At 44.1% G+C, this 23,378-nt stretch overlaps 1 protein-coding gene across 6 annotated transcripts; it reads left to right on the top strand.

Moving 5' to 3' along the window:
* The first annotated feature begins 1,477 nt into the window (after window positions 1-1,477).
* On the top strand, window positions 1,478-21,272 carry LOC110523817 (SH3 domain-binding protein 2). 6 transcript variants are annotated; one of them, XM_021602862.2, is made up of 13 exons: window positions 1,478-1,608; window positions 10,760-10,899; window positions 11,936-12,038; window positions 14,375-14,495; window positions 14,590-14,657; window positions 14,891-14,976; window positions 15,056-15,133; window positions 17,456-18,104; window positions 18,235-18,355; window positions 18,609-18,664; window positions 18,866-18,941; window positions 19,060-19,119; window positions 20,451-21,271. In XM_021602862.2, exons 2-13 carry the CDS (start codon window positions 10,764-10,766, stop codon window positions 20,586-20,588), a joined length of 1,692 nt encoding a protein of 563 aa, XP_021458537.1. In that variant the 5' UTR covers window positions 1,478-1,608; window positions 10,760-10,763; the 3' UTR covers window positions 20,589-21,271. The 6 variants fall into 6 exon arrangements, with proteins under 6 accessions (XP_021458537.1, XP_021458534.1, XP_021458533.1 ...); XM_021602859.2 differs by lacking the exon at window positions 1,478-1,608 and adding an exon at window positions 2,125-2,247; XM_021602858.2 differs by lacking the exon at window positions 1,478-1,608 and adding an exon at window positions 2,783-3,126 and having other exon boundaries at window positions 18,238-18,355; window positions 20,451-21,272.
* The last annotated feature ends 2,106 nt before the right edge of the window (window positions 21,273-23,378 follow it).

Raw genomic sequence — 23,378 nt, 5'->3', positions numbered from 1 at the left:
TAAACCTACTCTTTAAATGCCACAGTAGGCCTATACTGCCCACACACAGAGCATTTCAGTCATGGGAGCATTTCAGACATGGGGTTGTGAAGGGACAGGCAATGCTTTGCCGTGATTGGCTCATTCATTTTTTAGCATTAAATGCGCTAGCGATAATAAAATGACATGCGGGAGCAATTTATTGAGGTAATCAAAAGGAACTGCTTCCATGTGATATTCTGATTGAGACCAGGAACCATAATAGTCATGAAAAACAATCAATCAATCAATCAAATATATTTATAAAGTCCTTCTTACATCAGCTGATGTCACAAAGTGATGTACAGAAACCCAGCCTAAAACCCCAAACAGCAAGCAATGCAGGTGTGGAAGCACGGTGGCTAGGAAGAACTCTCTAGAAAGGCCAGAACCTAGGAAGAAACCTAGAGAGGAACAAACCACAAAAAAACTCAGAATGATGTCATCTCCCATTGTTATACACCATAGTGTACTTTGTGGATCTCCCATTGTTATACACTATGAAGTGTACTTTGTGGATTCAGTACTGTAAATAAATGCAGAGTTGGAGACATTGCAATTAGTTTTTACTCAGAGATGGCATGACATGAGACATTGTGCAACAAGTAAAGAAACGTTCATTTTTAGACTATATCCAACTTCTCCATTCTCACAGCTCTATCGCGCCGTACAGTGTGTGCATGTGCTACCCCTTACCAAAGAGCAATGCAAGTTACTTTCTTTTCCTATATGACAGTTAAGAAGATGTCTTTTGAGAAGCATTTTAAAGAGGGAATCAGCAGTTGAAACAATAACAAAGCGTTCTCTCCACCCCTGTTTTGGTAAAAAGCTGAGGGGTGGGGCTGGAGAAATGTTAACACTCTCAGATTCCTAGACAGAGCTATGGATGCAAGGACTGATCATCCATGATAGCAAAATTCTAGTTTCAACCATGTTTTGACGCTATATAGTTTTTGTTGACGTTTACTTTGTTTACCTTGAGTAAAACCAGCTTATATTTTGGGGTTCTGATGTTGTACAACAGTTGAACTGAGCTCATGAGGCATTTATACATTTTATTCTTCAAGGATCAATGTTTACATTTGATTTATTGTAGTAACTGCAGATTGCCCCTTTAAAGTGTGTAAAGTGTGTATTTTTTCAAAGTGGTATTTCTGGTGTCCAACTCTTGTGCTTTGATGGTCGTGCATGATAGGCTGGCGTGGCAGAGGAGGCTGGTGGGAGAACCTATAGGGGGACGGGCTCATTGAAATGTCTGGAATGGAATCAATGGGACCGAGTCAAACGCTTTGTTTCCATGTGTTTGGTACCATTTCATTGATTCCATTCTAGCCATTACAATGAGCCCATCCTCTTATATCTCCTCCCACCAGCCTCCTCTGTGGCAGGAGGATGTAAAAAGCTACCAGGAGAAGACAGTCAGTCAGTCAGTGATACACAAACTACACTAGAATGCCCATCTGTTGTGAGAGCGAACCCATCCTCTACGCAAACTGACAAGGTAGTCCAAGTACTTCCTCTGTGGTCTGTCCGATGACATGACGGCACATGACTCTAATAGCCTGTTCTGTTCTAGCAGGAATCACCATGGTGAGTCTCACTTTCTTTCACAAGCTCTCGCTCAGCCTTGACCCAGACGACTACTATAAGCAACACGGGAGAAATTGTAATAGTCAGGCTACGGCCATGTACAGTACGGGTTACAACTGACTGTGGTCTGTTATTCTGTCGTTCAGCTTGTCTGTAGTTTTGATTGCATTCAGGGGGATACTCACTTACTGTATATTTTCTCTAACATGAAATAAGTCCATAGGAAACATGGGCCCATAAATGATTGTACTACTACAACGGCTTTGATACTGTATCAAATGAGATTATCGACTTCAAAGGCCATAATTGTTTGTGAAGTTTAGTGTACTGACAGTGGAACAACCATGCGAAGTGAACCTCATTATATCAAGTATAGGGGTGTCTCACCATTGTACTACTTTGAATCAATGTATCCAAATATGGAGCAGCGCACATTTCTCTTCAATGGTCTAAAGACACGGGGGTGTGACAAGCTGCTCTTAGTGTTCTGAGTGTGCACATATGTCGCCTTGGAGCTCTACATTTGGAGGGTGTCACCGCACTTTATGGCATTAAAGGCGTGCAGGAAGTGGCCTAGTGTTCACTGCAAACCACGGATCTTCAGAAGAGAGAGCAGTCTTCTTCTGCAGGTCTCAATGGGTAAGCACCATATTCCCGTCAAGTAAACAGAATTTAGCAGCCGGTTATATTAATAGTCTGTTTTGTGGAAAGATCTATGGAACACAGTGTTTTTCCTTGTGCAGCATCTTTCAAATCTGTTCGTGTTTAGGTATTTCCTTGGAAACTCATGGATCACTTCTAAATAGGCCATGCTAATACCAGAAACTAACCTCCTGGTCAACCAGCGATGTCTTTTATTTGGCTATTGGTCTTGGGACTACACAGGATGTGGCTCAAACGACACTAGAAAGTCAAAAAGTAGTTAGTGCTATTACTGTGTAATATATATTTATTTTATGTTATTACACATGCTTGATATAGTGTATTACTCACCGATGCATGTGATTTGGATACACACTGTAGAATACAGGACACATGGTGTTCTGTCTATAGGTCATAGTGGCACTCAGGATATTTTGTTTGTGTCCATTTCATTGTTCTATGGTGCTGGAGGTGGAAAGCCCCCCAACACTCAGCTCTGTGGCACTGTTGGCTGATGAGCTAAGGGCAGGAAGTAGCTGCTCAGGCGCGTCGGCCAATGTGGAGTGTGGGCTCTGAGACGAGGCCCTCCGGAAGTTAGTCGATGCGTCTGAGCAGGCAGGCAGTTCCTCAGACCACAGACAGACTGCTCCTCCAGGCTCTGTCTGTCTGGAGTATCAATCTATATATCTGTACAGCAGCACACTCTGGCGGTCTGTCCGTCTGTCCCTGTCTTCCGTCTGTCTCCACGACCTGCCAGAGATAACATGGTAGCGAGAAGTGCCCTGCAACATCAATGGATGTGTCAGTAAGAGAAAATATGTTGTTTCTCCTTGCAAGCGAGCCCAGTGTGAGAATGTGTTGGGAACGGAATAGCACGTAAGTGGCGTAATTCTTTCTGACTTTTCTACCTACTTTCCTACCTCTTTTCCTACCTCTTTTCCTACCTACTTTCCTACTTACTCAGTTTCTGAGTATTTGGTGATGCAGTGAAAGAGAAAGACGATTGTATTATTAAGGTGCCATTGAGGTCCGGTTGATCTCAAGCTCCTGGTATTGATTAAAAATACCCCTACTGGTGTGGAAGAGGATGGCTAGGATTGTTGCAACTATCAACCTCTCCTAACAATGACTTTATGAGGAAACAAACACACTGATATGTCATCAATTTAACTGCTGGACAGCAGAGTTATGAAGCAACGGTTATTTTGTGTGTTCAACTGTTTACATCCAACCATTGGTGTGCTAGTCATATCGAGTCCTGTTTACACGAAACAAGATCACAGTCTCACGGGCACTCACAGTGCTTAATTTGTAAATTGGAAGGTGTCGGAACAAAAAGTGAGCATGAGAGGTGGGTGACCTGGGGAGCATTGCATGAATATTATCACATTTGCGTAATGGCACTTACAGAAGTTGCACACATGGGGCGAAATAAATGTGGCCTGGGGTCTGTGAAAATAAACGCATTTCATGCATTTCTACGTCCTTTTACATGACTGGAGACTTTGGCATAATCTTTTTTTAATGCTGAGTTCAAAACAACTGGGAACTCGGGGCTGGGAAATCTCCGACTTCAGTGCATTCAAGACAACTGGGAAATGAGGAGGAAATGATGGTCCTAAAAATGCTTTCCAGTTTCACTGACTCACCCAATGACGCACAGCTCACTAGCTGGTGATGGCCTATGTGCTCGTGCCAAAAGCCTCTCTCTTGTTTTACTTGGAAAACAATATTTGGAAGTTTATCAAATATTTTGGTCGCCTACAGCTGACAGGTATTTTCTTTTCAGCAGGAGCGATTTGTTTTCCAACCTGTATTTTGCCGCGATTGTAGGCTATTTGAACAATTCGAAAGGCAAGTTTTGTCTGCATGCTGTTTGTTCACTGACCGATTTCTCAAGTGTAGGTTATGCCTTGTTATTGGGCTACACTCCACTAGGCTATTTTTAAAATAAGCTATTTATCCTCTGTAGCCAAATTTGAGGCTTCCTCATGGTGTAGTAGGCTATTCTGAATTATTTCATTTATTTCTGAACAGACAGCAGTAACTTTATTTAAATGTATTTACATTTATCAGGCGTGCTGCAGCTTCGAACCCTTCGCGTGGCTACGATTCTATAAGGAAATAAATGATGAAGTGCAATGCTGGCGAGATGAGAGTTGCAGGCTTATGTGGACCAAAACGGAGAGGTACTCAAATTAAGCACTGGGCACTCCTATATAGGAACGTGCACTTTCACTTGATCACTTTCTTACTCTCTGATTGTGATTCACATGTTCAGGAAAGTAAAAGGAACACATCCCCTAAACTAAAACTTAGTCCTGAATCTCCAAAGAGAGGAGTTGGTTCTTGTTTTGTCATGTTGCTGCTTTTTTACAGTATTTGTTTTCTGGGCACACACACAGCCTCCCTGTGTGGAGAACATGCTCATATTGGGAGACAGGAAGTGATGCGGGAGAAAGCCAAGCCCCCCACAAAAGCAAAATGAAATGATTGCTGCTACAGCGTGGAATGTAATGAGTGAAGGCTGAAAGAAATGAAAGTACTATGTGTTGTCGGAAACTCATCACGTTCCCCTATATGGCCTGTGGAGTAGGCCGACTCCTTAAAGGAAAATACCACTCAAAAACTATAATTTTGTTATTTGTTTTCATTATTCCACTGTTAATACATTCCCAAAATGTATCATACCGTGACACTTTCTGTATTTTGAAAGTTCTATATCTTGACAACTTGCTGACATGCAACATTTTGGGACTGTATCAACAGTGGACTAGTTAAACGAATACCAACAGATAGTTTTTTAGTGGACTTCTCCTTTAAAGACATGTCCAACAGTCGTGAGTGTTGTACACCTGTGAGACTGTGCTCGTCAACATTCTTCATAGGACTGTGGTGGATCCACCTGCAATTGTTTTTTTGTTCACCAACAGCTGGGCAGACATCTGCAAGAGCAGAGATGTAATCATAAAGTTGCATTTGGTAACACTGTGGCTGGGACATGTACGTCAAAGGTTATGATACAGTTAAGGATACTGATGTTTTGCTCACTGTACCTGTTATGAGTAGCCATTCAGAGAAGTGTGTCTCGCAGTAGGTGAGAGCACACTGTGAACCGTTGACATTGTGCTTTTGTTTCATTTAGTTTCTCCTCGAGAACCGTGGGTTATGTTGAGTGGTTTTTCCTGTGGATTGTTCCTGGCAGCAGTAGGAAGTAGGTTTGAATAATAACCTGGTATGTTATACCTGCCACTCCTGTTTACATTTAAGTTCCTGGCAGTTCCTGATTAGTGTCTCTCTGTAACGGTTTTCTTTATGAGAAGGAGAGTCGGACCAAAATGCAGCGTGTAGATTACGATCCATGTTTATTGTGACTATAGCAACACGAATCTAAATACAAACAGTGTAAAATAATAAACGTAATGAAAACCAAAACAGCCTAAACTGGTGCAAACTAACACTAAGGACAATCACCCACAAACACACAGTGAAACCCAGGCTACCTAAATATGGTTCCCAATCAGAGACAATGACTAACACCTGCCTCTGATTAGAACCATATCAGGCCGGACATAGAAATAGACAAACAAGACATCCAACATAGAATGCCCACCCAGTTCACGTCCTGACCAACACTAAAACAAGGAAAACACACACGAACGATGGTCAGAACGTGACAGTACCCCCCCTCCAAGGTGCGGACTCCGGACGCACAACTTAAACCTATGGGGGAGGGTGTGGGTGGGCATCTGTCCGCGGTGGCGGCTCTGGCGCTGGACGTGGACCCCACTCCATAACAGTTTTAGTCCACCTCCTTAGCGTCCCTAGATAGGTGACCCTTCTTAATGACAGCTCGGGACAGAGGGGAAGCTCGGAACAGAAGGACAGCTCGGGACAGAGGTAGCTCGGGACTGATGGGTAGCTCAGCACTGAGAGGAAGCTCAGCACTGAGAGGAAGCTCAGGCAGGTGGTTGGATCCGGCAGATCCTGGCTGGCTGGCGGTTCTGGAAGATCCTGGCTGACTGGCGGATCCGGAAGATCCTGGCTGACTGGCGGATCCGGAAGATCCTGGCTGACTGGCGGATCCGGAAGATCCTGGCTGACTGGCGGATCCGGAAGATCCTGGCTGACTGGCGGATCCGGAAGAGTCTGGTCGACTGGCGGATCCGGAAGAGTCTGGTCGACTGGCGGATCCGGAAGAGTCTGGTCGACTGGCGGATCTGGAAGAGTCTGGTCGACTGGCGGATCTGGAAGAGTCTGGTCGACTGGCGGATCTGGAAGAGTCTGGTCGACTGGCGGATCTGGAAGAGTCTGGTCGACTGGCGGATCTGGAAGAGTCTGGTCGACTGGCGGATCTGGAAGAGTCTGGTCGACTGGCAGATCTGGAAGAGTCCGGTCGACTGGCAGCTCTGGCTGCTCCATGCTGACTGGCTGCTCCATGATGACTGGCAGCTCCATGATGACTGGCAGCTCTGGCTGCTCCATGCTGACTGGCTGCTCCATGCTGACTGGCAGCTCTGGCTGCTCCATGCTGACTGGCTGCTCCATGCTGACTGGCAGCTCTGGCTGCTCCATGCTGACTGGCTGCTCTGGCTGCTCCATGCTGACTGGCTGCTCCATGCTGACTGGCGGCCCTGGCTGCTCCATGCTGACTGGCGGCCCTGGCTGCTCCATGCTGACTGGCGGCCCTGGCTGCTCCATACTGACTGGCGGCCCTGGCTGCTCCATACTGACTGGCGGCCCTGGCTGCTCCATGCTAACTGGCAGCTCTGGCGGCTCCTTGCAGACTGGCAGCTCTGGCGGCATCCTGCAGACAGGCAGCTCTGGCGGCTCCTTGCAGACTGGCAGCTCTATGCAGACTGGCAGCTCCTTGCAGACTGGCAGCTCCTTGCAGACTGGCAGCTCCTTGCAGACTGGCAGTTCTGAACAGGCGGGAGACTCCGGCAGCGCTGTAGAGGAGGAAGGCTCTAACAGCGCTAGACAGGCGGGAGACTCCAACAGCGCTGGAGAGGAGGAGGGCTCCGACAGCGCTGGACAGGCGAGGCGCACTGTAGGCCTGATGCGTGGTGCTGGCACTGGTGGTACTGGGCCGAGGACACGCACAGGAAGCCTGGTGCGGGGAGCTGCTACCGGAGGGCTGGGGTGTGGAGGTGGTACTGGAAAAACCGGACCGTGCAGGCGCACTGGAGCTCTTGAGCACCGAGCCTGCCCAACCTTACCTGGTTGAATGCTCACGGTCGCCCTGCCAGTGCGGCGAGGTGGAATAGCCCGCACTGGGCTATGCAGGCGAACCGGAGACACCGAGCGCAAGGCTGGTGCCATGTAAGCCGGCCCAAGGAGACGCACTGGGGACCAGCTGCGTAGAGCCGGCTTCATGGCATTAGGCTCGACGCTCAATCTAGCCCGGCCAACACGCGGAGCTGGAATATACCGCACGGGGCTATGCACCCGCACTGGAGACACCGTGCGCACCACTGCATAACACGGTGCCTGTCCGGTCTCTCTAGCCCCCCGGTAAGCACAGGGAGTCTGCCCAGGTCTCCTACCTGGCGTAGCCATACTCCCTGTTAGCCCCCCCCCAAGAAATTTTTGGGGCTGCTTCTCAGGCTTCCATCCGCTACGTCGTGCTGCCTCCTCATATCTGCGCCTCTCCGCTTTCGCCGCCTCCAGTTCTTCTTTGGGGCGGCGATATTCTCCTGGCTGAGCCCAGGGTCCTCTTCCTTCTAATTCGTCCTCCCATGTCCATACCTCCTCTTTGGGCTGCTCCTTTGGGCGGCTACACTCCCCTGGTTTAGCCCAGGGTCCTCTCCCGTCGAGGATTTCCTCCCATGTCCAGAAATCCTTATTGCGCGTCTCCTCGCGCTGCTCCTGCCTGTTGACACGCTGCTTGGTCCGTTGGTGGTGGGTGATTCTGTAACGGTTTTCTTTATGAGAAGGAGAGTCGGACCAAAATGCAGCGTGTAGATTACGATCCATGTTTATTGTGACTATAGCAACACGAATCTAAATACAAACAGTGTAAAATAATAAACGTAATGAAAACCGAAACAGCCTAAACTGGTGCAAACTAACACTAAGGACAATCACCCACAAACACACAGTGAAACCCAGGCTACCTAAATATGGTTCCCAATCAGAGACAATGACTAACACCTGCTTCTGATTGAGAACCATATCAGGCCGGACATAGAAATAGACAAACAAGACATCCAACATAGAATGCCCACCCAGTTCACGTCCTGACCAACACTAAAACAAGGAAAACACACACGAACGATGGTCAGAACGTGACACTCTCTCTCACTACTATACCCAGCTAACTGTTCTTTTTTTTCTGATAGTGGATAGACCAATGAACATGTTTCAATGGTGGAAATTCAACATATTTTTATAAAGGTTTGTCAATGTTGAAAATGGATTACCATGACAACATAATCCTGTGCTTGAAATGTTACCCTTGATGACTTTTTGCAACTCCAATGTATTGTCCACGTAGATGCCCTTTAATAAGGTTTGTTATTAACTGCAACGAGTTAGGAATTATGCAAACCAAGGGACCATTCTGTTCATGCAGTCTTCCATTGTAAATAAGAGCGTACAAGTTCCTAGTCCTCTTTACAACCACACATATCCAACACCACAAATAGTCAGAGCAGGCAGTCAGGGTGAATCCGTCCATAGGTCCCACACCCTGTATGCCTTTTGAACAGTGGTTATTGCTTTCCAGTGGAAACTACACAAACATCAGAATAAGGCAACAGGACAGATAAAGGCTGCTGTTGTCCTTTTAAGTCCACTTGGAGCAGGCACCACAAACAGGTCAGAAATAACCAAGCCAGCCTGCTGCATCCTAAACACTCCAATCTGCTTGCCTCATCAGGTGCCAATATAGACACTAAAGAAAAGGAGCATAAACACATTTTGCAGGAACACTTCATCATTTTCTTCCCCGGCCTAATTCACTAATCAGACATTTTTGGGGTTTTGTTTAACTAGGCAAGTCAGCTAAGAACAAATTCTTATTTACAATGACAGCCTAGAAACAGTGGGTTAACTGCCTTGTTTAGGGGCAGAAGAACAGATTTTTACCTTGTCAGCTCAGGGATTTGATCTAGCAACCTTTTAGTTACTGGCCCAATATTCTAACCAATAGGCTACCTGCTGCCTGGAGACTAAGCTATATTCCTGCATCCTTATTGAACCTTCCTGCCTGGCTGTTTCTTCTCTTGGAAAGTTCAACGACCTCTGATTTACTCTGGGGAGAGATGCAGCTTACGGTCTCCTCTTTTCCATTCTCCTCTAACAGTCAGACACTACTCCCCTGCACCTGTCCCTTGGATCTCAATGTTAAACCCAATCCCTTCCGTTGGTGCTCGGCAGTCATTTGTAAAAATGTGTAAAATTGCCTATTTTTCTTCCCTTGTTAGTATATTTGTCTTTGTGTCTGGAGGCAGTTGTCCCTCCCAGAAGGCAGGCAGCCATCGCCAGGCCAAGGAAAGACCAGGCAGGCACACAGGGCTGCCAAGCAGGAAGCATACCACACAGGGTGCAATCAACAGCTCTGAAAGGACATGAGACACATTACAGAGGAAACGTCCAGTTTCCTGTTTGCTTGTCTGGTTTAGGGTCAAGGCTCGAGACTGCAGGTTTTTGGCTGTATTGGGGTTTTAGAGATTTAGAGGAGAGTGTGGTGTGTGTGTGTCTCTCTGAGTCTGTCTTAGTGTGTTCTCTCAACTACCCGCATGCTCAGGAAGAGCTCAGCAGTTCAGACCCTCAGGAGAAGATGTAAGCTGCTGCTGGGGTACCCAGGTATTATGACTGGGGTTTTAGGTTGGGTAGCAGATCTGTTGGCTGGGGTGTTTGTTTTTTGTTTGTTTGTTTATAAGTCTAAACTCTTAGAAAAAAAAGTGTGTTATCTAGAAGCGAAAAAGGTTCTTTGTCTGTGCTAATAAGGGAACCCCGTTGCTCATTTGAAGGTGCTAAAAAGGTGCTATCTAGAACCGAAAAGGGCAGTTTGGCTGTGTTCCCTTGAAAAACCCATTTTGGTTCCATGTAGAACCCTTTCCACAGAGGGTCCTTCATGGAACCCAAAAGAGTTCTACCTGGAACCAAAAAAGATGATCCTATGGGGACAGCCGCAGAACCCTTCTAACTTTCAAAGTGGAGAGAAAGTTGTTGGGTCAGGATGTAAGAGGCTCTCAAGGACCGAGGTGTTTCAAAGCTGCGATGGGAAGTAGTATTACTTCTTCTTGATTGTTGATATTTTGTTGACATGGTCCCAATTCTCAAGTCCTTGTGCCGTTTGTTCATTGACATGTTGCTGTTTTGATGCAATCGGGTTTAGAATTCACTGTCAGACTTGGGTTCGATGAGAAATGCAGCAGCTGAAATATTATTTTAGCGTTGCATCTCAGAAATGTCAAGTTAGATACGTTCAGACCACTGCCAGCTCTGTGATGTGTAATGTGGTATTTGACGTGCTATTTCTCTATCTCCATGTCCTCCTCAGAAACATGTCTTCAGCAGAGATCTACTGGCCTGTTCCAATGAGGGCCATCGGGGCCCAGAACCTGCTCACCATGCCAGGAGGCGTATGCCACTCTGGGTACCTCCACAAGAAGGGAGGGAGCCAGTTCAGCCTTATGAAGTGTGAGTAGCCCTACAGTACATAACATTACATTACATATATAACTTTCATGGCACATTAATGTGCACTGCACCAAGGGATTCTGACAAAGGTCTGAGATGAGTTGCACTGCATACTTTCATCTCATCACAACGTTTAGTTCATCACCCCTCGAGCGGGGTTGGAGATTCATCAAATTAGGAACAACATATCAAGTTTATTTCCAAAACGCTATATCCACCTATTTTTCACATTTGTGTTTTTTCATCAGAAATTATTGCTTAGGGGTACCTTCATGTGTGTGTAAATATTACTGCTCTCAGATTTTTCATTAATAGATTTTAGATGTGTAACGCTATATATAAATGTTTTATCTGGAATGGAATGTTCTTATCCGGTATTTGATATGTGATATGTGATATGTGATATGTGGTAAGTCGTTCTGGATAAGAGCGTCTGCTAAATTACCAAAATGTCAAATGTAAATGTTTTACATACAGATCTCATATTACTGTATTTAATTGATTAAAAATAAATAAATATTGATGTCACAAATGTATCATTTGTACATTTCTTGTAGTTATTTGCTATATTTGACTGTATAAAGCGTAGCAGTGCTTCTTATTTATCTGAGAGTGAGGCGGATATATAGCATTTTGCAAAAAAATTATTATTTATTATTATTTATTTGTCTCTGAAATGAAATCATCAAGTGATAGATTTTAAACAAATACATGTTGTGTTTTGTTTGTTTGTTTAACCTTTATTTAACTAGTTTAAGAACAAATTCTTATTTACAACGACGGCCTACCCCCCGGCCAAACCCGGACGACGGTGGGCCAATTTGATGTCTCTCATTGAACGACCTCATGCCATGATTAAATATTGAAAGAACACACCAATCTCTTTCATCATTTCTTTCAACAATAAAGGCTAAATTTACCAACATGTCTGAAAATGGATATATAGCATTTTAGAATGAAACTCTTTATACTTGCTATCATACCTAGGTTATTGTATGTGTGAGACTTTCCCTTACGTTATCTTTCTTTCTTACAGGGCCTCTTCGCTATATAATCATCCACAGGGGATGTGTGTATTATTTCAAGAGCAGTACCAGTCCTGCACCACAAGGAGCTTTCTCTCTCAATGGCTACAACAGGTCAGTGTCCACTATTGTCATGCAGCTGTCATTTGCACCTGCATTTGAATAGACTTTGGCAAAACATGTTGGCATTCTCCCATAGGCCTACATATGATTATCAATGTTTGTAATACGGCTGGCATTGTCCGTTGCAATCGGTTGTTAAGCTGAGAAATCCTGATCAGATGAGAAAGTCTGCTGACAGTGAAAGCATTTCTTAAGTGTCGGAGTGCCACTTCCTGCTAAATGAGAGCCTCTCTATAAAGGTCAGGGGTTTTCGCTTACGAATACCTAACACAGGGGGGACTCGTCATATTAATTCCTACATAGGTGACAAGTCAGTAATAGAGACGGCACTGTTAAACCACCTCTTTTCCATATTTGTTTGACATTTTGAAAAGTGAAAGTGGACACTGAGGAATCCTAGCCTGTGGTGGTCCATTGAGTTTCTCCTTCTACTGCTTCCCCCTGAAGGGGCATGCTGCAGTGCCATAGGGGTAGCGTTAGAACTGTGTAACTGTGTAATTACACATCTGGAGTCTCTTCTCTCTACTTTGGCCTTGCATAAATAGAGCTTTAATATAGCAATTTGACTGGTCTGTGACTCGTTGAAAACCTTTCCCAGTCAAAGGAATAAAGCAACCACACAGAGAGTTAACATACACAGGGAACTTTATTGCGGCTTGTGCGGCTTGCCTGGGTTGTGTTTCGGATGCGCGCACTGTAACTACCAATTGGATACCCCGATTTATATATATACAGTTGAAGTTGGAAGTTTACATAAACTTTGGTTGGAGTCATTAAAACTCATTTTTCAACCACTTCACAAATATCTTGTTAACAAGCTATAATTTTGGCAAGTGGGTTAGGACATCTACTTTGTCCATGACACAAGTCATTTTTCCAACAATTGTTTACAGACAGATTATTTCACTTATCACAATTCCAGTGGGTCAGAAGTTTACATACACTAAGTCGACTGTGCCTTTAAACAGCTTGGAAAATTCCAGAAAATGATGTCATGGCTTTAGAAGCTTCTGATAGGCTAATTGACATCATTTGAGTCAATTGGAGGTGTACCTGTGGCTGTATTTCAAGGCCTACCTTCAAACCCTGTGCCTCTTTGCTTGACATCATGGGAAAGTTAAAAGAAATCAGCCAAGATCTCAGAAAAACATTTGTAGACCTCCACAAGTCTGGTTCATCCTTGGGAGCAATTTCCAAATGCCTGAAAGTACCATATTCATCTGTGCAAACCATAGTACGTCCCGTCTCTTCTCCACTCTGGTACAAAGGCTGTATAGTTCTCAAGCCTTCCCGCATCGTCTCTCACCAATTTAGATAATTTATGACTGAACCAAGGTCTTCCTGTGTAGATAAGCATTCTAGCCAGTCTGACGATAAGTTCATTCATTTCTACCAAGGTACAGACAGTCATTGTTCTAATTCTTGATTATAATTACACACATTATATTCAGTACTAGGATTAAAAGAAAATTCATACATCCATACAGTAACATAATAGTATTCTGATTAGTCAGTCCTGATTGAAATGTATACATAATTAGTCATTATTGATAAAAAAAAATCCCTTAACAGTCACCTATCACAAGTTCAACCATTCATGGAGCTTGGGGAGTTTCTCCAGGGATCCGCCCTGTGCACCTCATGTCAGAGCAGGATCACCTGCCGTCTCAAGGAGATGCAAGTTGTGTAGTGACGGACTCTCCCATTTTGTTTTTCTATCTTGAAGTGTTGTGCAGCCATCGAACATATCCACAATCATATAAACATCGTCATACGGAAGCAGATGTGTCCGCACGTGTGTTTGTGTCTGTGGTGACAAAGTGTATAGATATGGGCCTTAACATCCAGTTCTGACAGGACAACACTATAGTGGCCAGAGCTTAATGAATCATCAGAAGTTACTAGCCGGTGAGGGCATATACAGCCAACCGCTCAGACAAGCTCCAGCATGCCACTTGTACAAACAGAAATATCTCAGTAATAACATTACAGGGAATAGTAATTGCAACTACTACTAACAGTAGTAGTAAACACTTAGCAGCCTGGTACACTGATACATGGCCAGACCAGCAGGCCCATACAGCTCCAACAGTACACAATATCACATAGACGGCATGGAATGTTTGTCACAGCAATAATGTGATAGTAATAGTAATAAATGAGTTAACCCACTGATATGGTTTAACCTACGAAATGTGAAATCGGATTGGTCAGAGTGAGGAGGCTTTACTGCACCGTGTTTTCCTACGTCTGTGTATCTATTATACTGGATGTGGATGTGGTCTTCTCCAAGGTGCGGTTTCAGTTTCTATTTCTCTCATTGGCAGGGTGATGAGGGCAGCAGAAGAGACCACCTCCAACAACGTGTTTCCCTTCAAAATCGTCCACTTCAGCAGTAAGAAGCACCGGACCTATTGCTTCTCAGCAGCCAACGAGGAAGAGAGAAGGGTGAGGGGTGATATGTACAGAACCTCTCACATTCCTAGTAACATTACAGCAATACATAGATCATGTAATCCCGGTTATTTCTGTCTACTAACAGAAATGGATGCGTAACCTGCGAAAAGAAATTGATCACTATAATGACAGAATGGATTCACATATTCCAAAGTAAGTCAACACATCCCTTCACACAAACATACCACCTGCGGTCACTTGTTCTTTCTGATAAATGGTAGACAGTTTGGCTGCATGCTCCAATTAACTTTCTGAGCATGCAGGTTTGATCTTGTAGGATATCTCTTGCTGTGTTACAAAAAGTATGAAGGGGAGTCAGCGAATGCATGATCAGTGAATCAATTCAATAGAAGGTGATTGATGTGGTCCTCTCTCTGTTGACATAGTGACTCTGAAAGTGATACGGACAGCTTCTATGGATCGATCGAGAGCCCCATGGACATAACCTATGCCCGTGATGACCCAGGAGACAGTAAGTGACAGCACTCACAACATTGTTTCATACAATGAATTCTGTGCACTGACAATTTTTTGTGTGTTTTCTTGCCTAGATTATATGTTAGAGGATGAAGAAGATGATGAGGACGAAGATGACTATGAAAAACCAGATAGCCCACCAACTTATACAGGTACTAAATAATAAATATATTTGAGTTTGGTGCTGAAAGGTGCTATAACTGTGATAGACAGCACTTGATGGGACTGGCATGTCATCACAATTCAAACTAATGGTCCCATTTGGCTCCATTTGAGACCGTACATACACTACTGGTCAGAAGTTTTACAACACCTACTCATTCAAGGGTTTTTCTTTATTTTTACTATTTTCTGCATTGTAGAATAATAGTGAAGACATCAAATCTATGAAGTAACACATATGGAATCAGGTAGTAACCCAAAAAGTGTTAAACAAATTTGAATATATTTTATATTTGAGATTCCTCAAATAGCCACCTCTTGCCTTGATGACAGCTTTGCACACTCTTTGCATTCTCTCAACCAGCTTCACCTGGAATGCTTTTCCAACAGTCTGAAGGAGTTCCCACATATGATGAGCACTTTTTGGCTGCTTTTTCTTAACTATGCAGTCCGACTCATCCCAACCATCTCAATTTGGTTGAGGTCAGGGGAATGTTGAAGCCAGGTCATCTGATGCAGCACTCCATCACTCTCCTTCTTGGTCAAATAGCCCTTACACAGCCTGGAGGTGTGTTGGGTCATTGTCTTGTTGAAAAACAAATGGTGGGATGGCGTATCGCTGCAGAATGCTGTCGTAGCCATGGTGGTTAAGTGTAAAAATAATGAAAAACCCTTGAATGAGTAGGTGTTCTAAAACTTTTGACCGGTAGTGTGTATATGTATACAGTGCATCCGGAAAGTATTCAGACCCCCTGACTTTTTGCACATTTTGTTACGTTACAGCCTTACTCTAAAATTGATTAAATTGTTTTTTCCCCTCATCAATCTACACAATATATCCCATAATGACAAAGTAAAAACTGTTTTTTATAAAACAAAATAGCAAATTTATAAAAAGAAAACATTTAAATATGACATTTACATAAGTATTCTGACCCTTTACTCAGTACATTGTTGAAGCACCTTTGGCAGCGATTACAGCCTCGAGTCCTCTTGGGTATGACACTACAAGCTTGGCACACCTGTATTTGGGGTGTTTCTCCCATTCTCCTCAGCAGATCCTCTCAAGCTCTGTCAGGGACACTCAAGGACATTCAGAGATTTGTCCTGAAGTCTGTCCTGCGTTTTCTTGGCTGTGTGCTTAGGGTCGTTATCCTGTTGGAAGATGAACCTTCACCCCAGTCTGAGGTCCTGAGCGCTCTGGAGCAGGTTTTCATCAAGGATCTCTGTACTTTGCTCTGTTCATCTTTCCCTCAATCCTGACTAGTCTCCCAGTCTCTGCCGCTTTCCTCCAGACTTGACGTTGGGCATTCAGGCCAAATAGTTCAACCTTGGTTTCATCGGACCAGAGAATTTTGTTTCCCATGGTCTGACAGTCTTTAGGTGCCTTTTGATAAACTCCAAGCAGGCTGTCATGTGCATTTTATTGAGGAGTGGCTTCCGTCTGGCCACTCTACCATAAAGGCCTGATTGGTGGAGTGCTGCAGAGATGGTTGTCCTTCTGGGAGGTTCTCCCATCTCCACAGAGGAACTCTGGAGCTCTGTCAGAGTGACCATCGAGTTCTTGGTCACCTCCCTGACCAAGGCCCTTCTCCCCCGATTGCTTAGTTTGGCTGGGTGGCCAGCTCTAGGAAGAGTCTTGGTGGTTCCAAACTTCATCCATTTAAGAATGATTGAGGCCACTGTGTTCTTGGGGACCTTCAATGCTGCAGAAATGTTTTGGTACCCTTCCCCAGATTTGTGCCTCCACACAATCCTGTCTCAGAGCTCTACGGACAATTCCTTTGTCCTCATGGCTTGGTTGTTGCTCTGACTTGCACCGTCAACTGTGGGACCTTATATATACAGATGTGTGCCTTTCCAAATCATGTCCAAACAATTGAATTTACCACAGTTGGACTCCAGTCAAGTTGTAGAAACATCTCAAGGAGGATTGATGGAAACAGGATGCACCTGAGCTCAATTTTCGAGGCTCATAGCAAAGGGTTTGTATACTTATGCAAATAATTTGATTTTTAAGAAAAAACCTTTAGAAAAAGGTTTTTAGAAAAACCTGTTTTCACTTTGTCTTTATGAGGTATTGTGTGTAGATTGATGAGAATTTAGAAGAAGGCTGTAACTAAACAAAAAATGGAAAAAGTCAAGGTGTCTGAATACTTTCCGAAGGCACTGTATCTATAGCTAAACGATAACTACCACTGAAACAACATTGTCTCTCAACTCTCAACAAAGTTGTCAACAATTTAGGAAGTCCATGTTTCCTGCTGTTTCTAGTACCTATCACTGAATATCTTATTTTTTTACTGTTGAAGGAAGACTAACTGTTCCACCACCATCATACCATCCTCCTCCACTCCCATGCCAGTTTAGACAAGAATCAAAATCAGGATTCTGCAAAGGTCTCCCCCAACCTGCCCCTGCCCCTGTCCCTGTCCCCAACAGGACTCTCTCCAGCCCCCTTCCAAAGAAAATGTCCCCGGTCTTACCTCGACCGAAGCTGGGTGAGGTCGGCCACAACCAACATGGACACATGGACATCCCAAACAAGGACAGCCCAGAGAGAAGTGTGAGGGGCCCTAAGACCCCTCTTCCCACTCCCATTGCCAGCCTTCAGAAGCAGATGATGATGGCGAAGACGTCCATCTCCACCCTACCTGTGGGGGACCACAGAGACAAGAAGCCCCATGTTCCAGTGACCCTCAAGTCTCCCGCCACCCTGCCCATCTGCATCAACCTGGAAAGGCAAATGGGACTGAATCCTAGACCACCTGGTTACCATGGCAACACACCCAGTCACATCCCAAGTGTTCGAAACTACTGCCACAGCACTAGGTCAACACCAGATCTCCCACCACAGGCCTCGCCAGCACTGAACCACACGCCTGGACAGTACAAGCCACCCCTCCTAGCGAAATCTCCATGTCCGGCAACCATGCCTAAACAACCAAGAGGGTCAGCACAGTAAGTGTCTGCAAAGGCTTTACTTTTTGCTCTGAAAACTACAGTTTGATTTCAAGGTTGTTATATTGTAATCATGCAAAAATATATAGCACCGTTTAAGATGAAGGTTAAAACACCCACTTCTTCTCAGAAGATCCTCTCCAGATGGACATAGCTTCCGAACCTCAGTGGACGAGGTGCCTGCCTCTTTAAGAAAGAACAGGGGTCCATCCAAGGACATCGACGATGACTCTGATGAAGACTATGAGAATGTAAGTGGCCATATTCTCCATCAACTATCACTCTTGTGTACACAGGCTACTAGAGAAACACATCTGTTATGTTTTGTGTTTAGTTTAGTGTCTTTACTCGGTGGCGAGTGCATGCCCTTGTTTCACTGCAAATTCCATAATCTCATCGCACAATCTTGTTCCGTGTACTACAGATTAGTCTTGGCCTGCTGACACAATTCTAACCTCCTTTATGTCTGTTGTTGTTGTTTTTGACACATGTTTCTGACCTCAGGTTCAATTACCAGATTCTGTGTTTGTGGACATAACAGAAACAAGCAGTGTTGAAAAGTAAGACAATAAACTCTTTCTGTATTGAACATTTGTTAAATCCTCCTTGTTCCATGTTGTGTAACAGTCTTTAACGCCCACTAATGTTCGATCGGGCAATCTCCTTCTGACAATCACGTCTCTGTTTTCTCTTGGAAGAAGAGCAGAGCACGTCTGAATGCAGTCTTACTAAAATACATTACTATTGTGCTTTAATTGCAGGTTATTTATGGAAAGCTCCAGTTCACCGCAGGATGGTCTCTACTGCTTCAGGAACTCAGGATCAAAGACATCCAAGGTACAACATGTGCATGCTGTGATGCATAAAACATCTAGGGATTCACCACACATCACACAATGAATATTAAAAAGAAACTGCTTTAGTAAATAATGTACATTTGTTCTCATTGAATCAGGTGCTGGTGGTGTGGGATGTGGATCTGTGCAAGGCCAGAAACTACAGGCTCTTTGAGGAGGTCAGAACCACTGTCTTTACTTTCTGTCTACCCATGCCCGTAACTACACACGAGTACACAGAGGTCTGGTCATTTTTTATCATTTGGAAGAAGAAAAGAATATGATAATAAAAATATATATTTTGTACACAATAAAGAAAATCAATTACGGGTCAACATCGAAATATTGCCCCAGCGTTGATCAAAGCTCAGAACGTTGATCCAGGCTCGTTACGTCCGCCTGCGTCCCCCTGGATTTGCCTCCCGGATAAGCCTTCTTAGCAGCACATTCACCACTCTCTCAAACGGCCTGAGATGAGAAACTAACTACCCCAGATCAGAGTATCCTCAAGTAAGGCAACTGAAGACCCTGCAGATAGCGTGTTTGCAAGATACTGGGGGGAAAAAAAACATGACCAAAACCATCCGCATTTTAAAAGCATCCCGCGACTCCTGCCATGTCTACAAACATCCCCCAAACAAACAGAAAATGAATCTCAGAGAATGACTGGTAAATAGTCGCTTATAGAGGTGTCAGTCAATCAGGTGGCTAACTGCCGGCACACACTTCTATTGCAGTAACGTTGAAGGCTCTGGCTAGTATTACTTAGCCAGCTAGAAGGATGAATTAAGAAGCTAACGTTAAACAGAGCCTACCTCAGCAGGAGCAAAAAAATACGCTAGCCTACAAAGTTCTCATAATAACTTTGCTTTATAGAGAGTAGGCTACTGAGACAGACAGTGATGTGGTGAGGCTGAGGCAGTCTGCAATGTAAGCAGGAGGAAGCAGAGGAGACGGAGAGAGAGGAGCAGAGAGGTTAGTACAGTGGATCCCAAACTTGGGGTCGGGCACCCATGTGGGGTCCCCTGAGACAATCGGTACTAATTTGATCAAACAAGTTAGGAACTTGAAAAGACATGTTTCAATATGAACATCTCCACATGGCCTATCTTCCCCATAGGCCAACATTAAAATGCTAACAGTTCAGTTCTAAAAATGTCGCTGATGCCACGTGTCAGTGTGAATCATTTCTCATATTTCCTCCCTTTCAGGGGAATAACATTACAGTGGCTAATAGGCTATATGTTTGTAGATTGACTGAGGTGAATGAACCTACAGCAGCCAAGGTGATAATGGCTGGGGTCCTTTTTGCTTGCTTTTGCTGTTCTCCAAATAGCATTTGTAAGTTTTTTAATTGTATAGAAATTAAGCTACCGGACCTCACTAAAACTCAAATCTTGGTTAAGGCTGTCTAGCATGTCGATTGTCTGACTCAATCAATAATAAATTATAGGATTCCAGTACCATATCTGTCTTGTTTGATGTGAATTTCAATGTGTTTATGGTTTAGGACTCCCGGGTGTTCCTGGAGTTTGAGATGACATTTTCCTCCCTGTCGGCCCTAGTGGAGCACTACTATAGCCACCCTCTACCCAATCACGACTCTCTGTGTCTGCAGCAGCCATATGGTTACATCATGCCCAGATGACCCTGTCCTGACTCTACCTGAGGCCATTGCCTCATCCGCTCAAACGGACTCTCTCCTTTTGGGTATCTAATACGGTTCTGCAACTGTCATGAACTACAGTCGAAACCTGCTGTGGTAGAAACAAAATGACACTGCCCCCTGTAGGGCAAGTCAGATTGGTGCATATCTGTAACCAAGCCTGAGTATTTGTTGGAGTGATTCTGATGAGTGTCATGGCATGGGATCTAGCCCGAAACAACGCTTGGGCAGAGGTGCAACGAGTGCACATGGTTGCAGTTGTGAAGAAAATATGGTATCTGTGAGGAGGACAATGAGCTCTATATACCGAACAAAGTTGTATTATGTGAGGACTACTGCAGGACTAGTACTCTAAAGGTCTGTCATTACACTGGATAGCACTGTTGTAGTGTTGTTCAGAATACAAGCAAATGTGAAGATTTGTGGGTTCACTGCACATTAATGTCGGAATATTTAACACTGGTTTTGCATTGAGGACCAATGATGTGTAAATCACTTATTTATTCCATAAAGTTTATGAAATGTATCATATTATCTTCAGAAAAAAAGTTTAAACGCTTAGATAATGATGACAGTATGCTATCAAACTGTCCACACATCCTATTGCACTGTACAGAACTGTCCATTTGTGATATGTCAATTAAATGCATTGTAAAAAAAAATTGTGTAAAAAAATGTCTGATTATATTGTTTTTTTTTTATGTGTAACTGGATAACAGCAGAGGGCAGGTGACGATTCTATTGGGTGGCGCTGTTTGGTGCTGTGCCATGTAACTGGGGTGGCAGGTAGCCTAGTGGTTAGAGTGTTGGACTAGTAACCGAAAGGTTGTAAGATTAAATCCCCAAGCTGACAAGGTAAAAAATATGTCATTCTGCCTCTGAACAAGGCAGTCAACCCACTGTTCCTAGGCCGTCATTGAAAATAAGAATTACATAGATCCTACTGTTGCCTACAGTTTTTTTTTTATTATGAAAAAATAGTCCGGGTATGATTTATGTTGAGTCACAGACAATAATAAACAGCCACATAATTACAAGTATACTTTGTTCAGTAGAAAGTATTTAAGGTGAAATCAAAGCTCCTATCACTTTACCCTTACCTACATGTACATATTACCCCAATTACCTCGAATAACCTGTACCCCTGCACATTGACTTGGTACCGGTACCCCTTGTATATAGCCTCGTTATTGTTATTTTATTGTAGCTCTTATTTTTTTAACTGTAGATTTGATTTAGATATTTCTATGTTGTAATCTTGTGTTGTGTGTGTTGTTCTCCAGCCCAGAGGGCACGTGCAGCAAAATCACACAGAGATCACTCACTGATAGTGATGAGCAGACACTGGTTCAGATAAAAGCCTCCCAAAGGAATGCCTTGATACAGCAGCAACACAAGCAGCAGAGACACTGGTTCGTTAAACATGCACACTAAGTAAATCATTATAATGGTATCGTGATTAATATTCAATATTTCCCCGTCTTACTCAGAGAGGAGAATTATATAACAGTGTATCTATCAGACCTTGACAGGGAAGGATGCCAGGAGATTTAGCGCTCTAGCTAAATCACTTCTTATTGTCTGTTGTCTTTTCTCCCCCTTTCCCCTCTACTCTGCCACAGCCATATCACCACCAGCATCACCATGTTATCAGCACAGGATATTAGTGTACTGTTCTTCAACTGGTTCATTAAATGGGATTCAGCGCGAACGAACACTAATGCAAATTGGAATTTATGAAGGCAGGATTACAAGACTCGATCGCTGTAAATTAATTAACAGAGAATATTGGGCGCCTACAGACAACACCACAAGAATGATAGCATCCAATATGTATAAATCCATTACATTTAGCATTTTAAAGGCTAGTTGGCAGTGGAAATTGACTCCATCAAATTATATTTGATGTTAAAAATACAGATATTTTTTTGGTTGTACTTTTACCCCTTTTTCTCCCCAATTGGTAGGTGCAATCCTGTCCCATCAGTGCAACTCCCATACAGACTTGGGAGAGAGCCATGCGTCCTCTGAAACACAACCATGCCGCAACCATACCGCATCGCTTCTTGACACACTGCTCACTTAACCCAGAAGTCAGCCACACCAATCACCATACAGCTGGTGACCAAAGTCGGCTTAGGTGGCCAGCCCACCACAAGGAGTCACTAGAGCACAATGGGACAAGGACACCCAGACTGCCAAACCCTACCCTAACCCGGACAACGCTGTGCCAATTGTGTACCGCCTCATGGGTCTCCCGGCACAGCCGGCTATGACACAGCCTGGGATTGAACCCGAGTGTATAGTGATGCCTCAAGCACTGGGATGTAGTGCCTTAGACCGCTGCGCCACTCGGGGGGCACGTCTCACAATTCTTGTAGAAAATGTTACTTCACTGGAGATAGGAGAGTATTAACTTGATTCAGAATAGTGCACACACCATTTCACATTCAATATAAGGTAGCACAACTTTTCCAATCCATACTATTTAACGTGAGTTGACTTGTTTGCTACACTGTAAATGTATATTGAGTGTACAAAACATTAGGAACACCCCACAACCACCACCCATTTGCCAGAACTGCCTCAATTGCTCAGGGCATGGACTACAAGGTGTCAAAAGCGTCCCACAGGGATGCTAGCCCATGTTGACTCCAATGCTTCCCACAGTTGTGTCAAGTTGGCTGGATGTCCTTTGGCTGGTGGATCGTTCTTGATACACACAGGAAACTGTTGAGCGTTAAAAACCCAGCAGCATTGCAGTTCTTCCCA

This window comes from Oncorhynchus mykiss, chromosome 5 (genome assembly GCF_013265735.2).
Source record: "Oncorhynchus mykiss isolate Arlee chromosome 5, USDA_OmykA_1.1, whole genome shotgun sequence".
Classification (NCBI taxonomy): Eukaryota; Metazoa; Chordata; class Actinopteri; order Salmoniformes; family Salmonidae; genus Oncorhynchus; species Oncorhynchus mykiss.
This window is presented reverse-complemented; position numbering and strand designations above follow the sequence as displayed.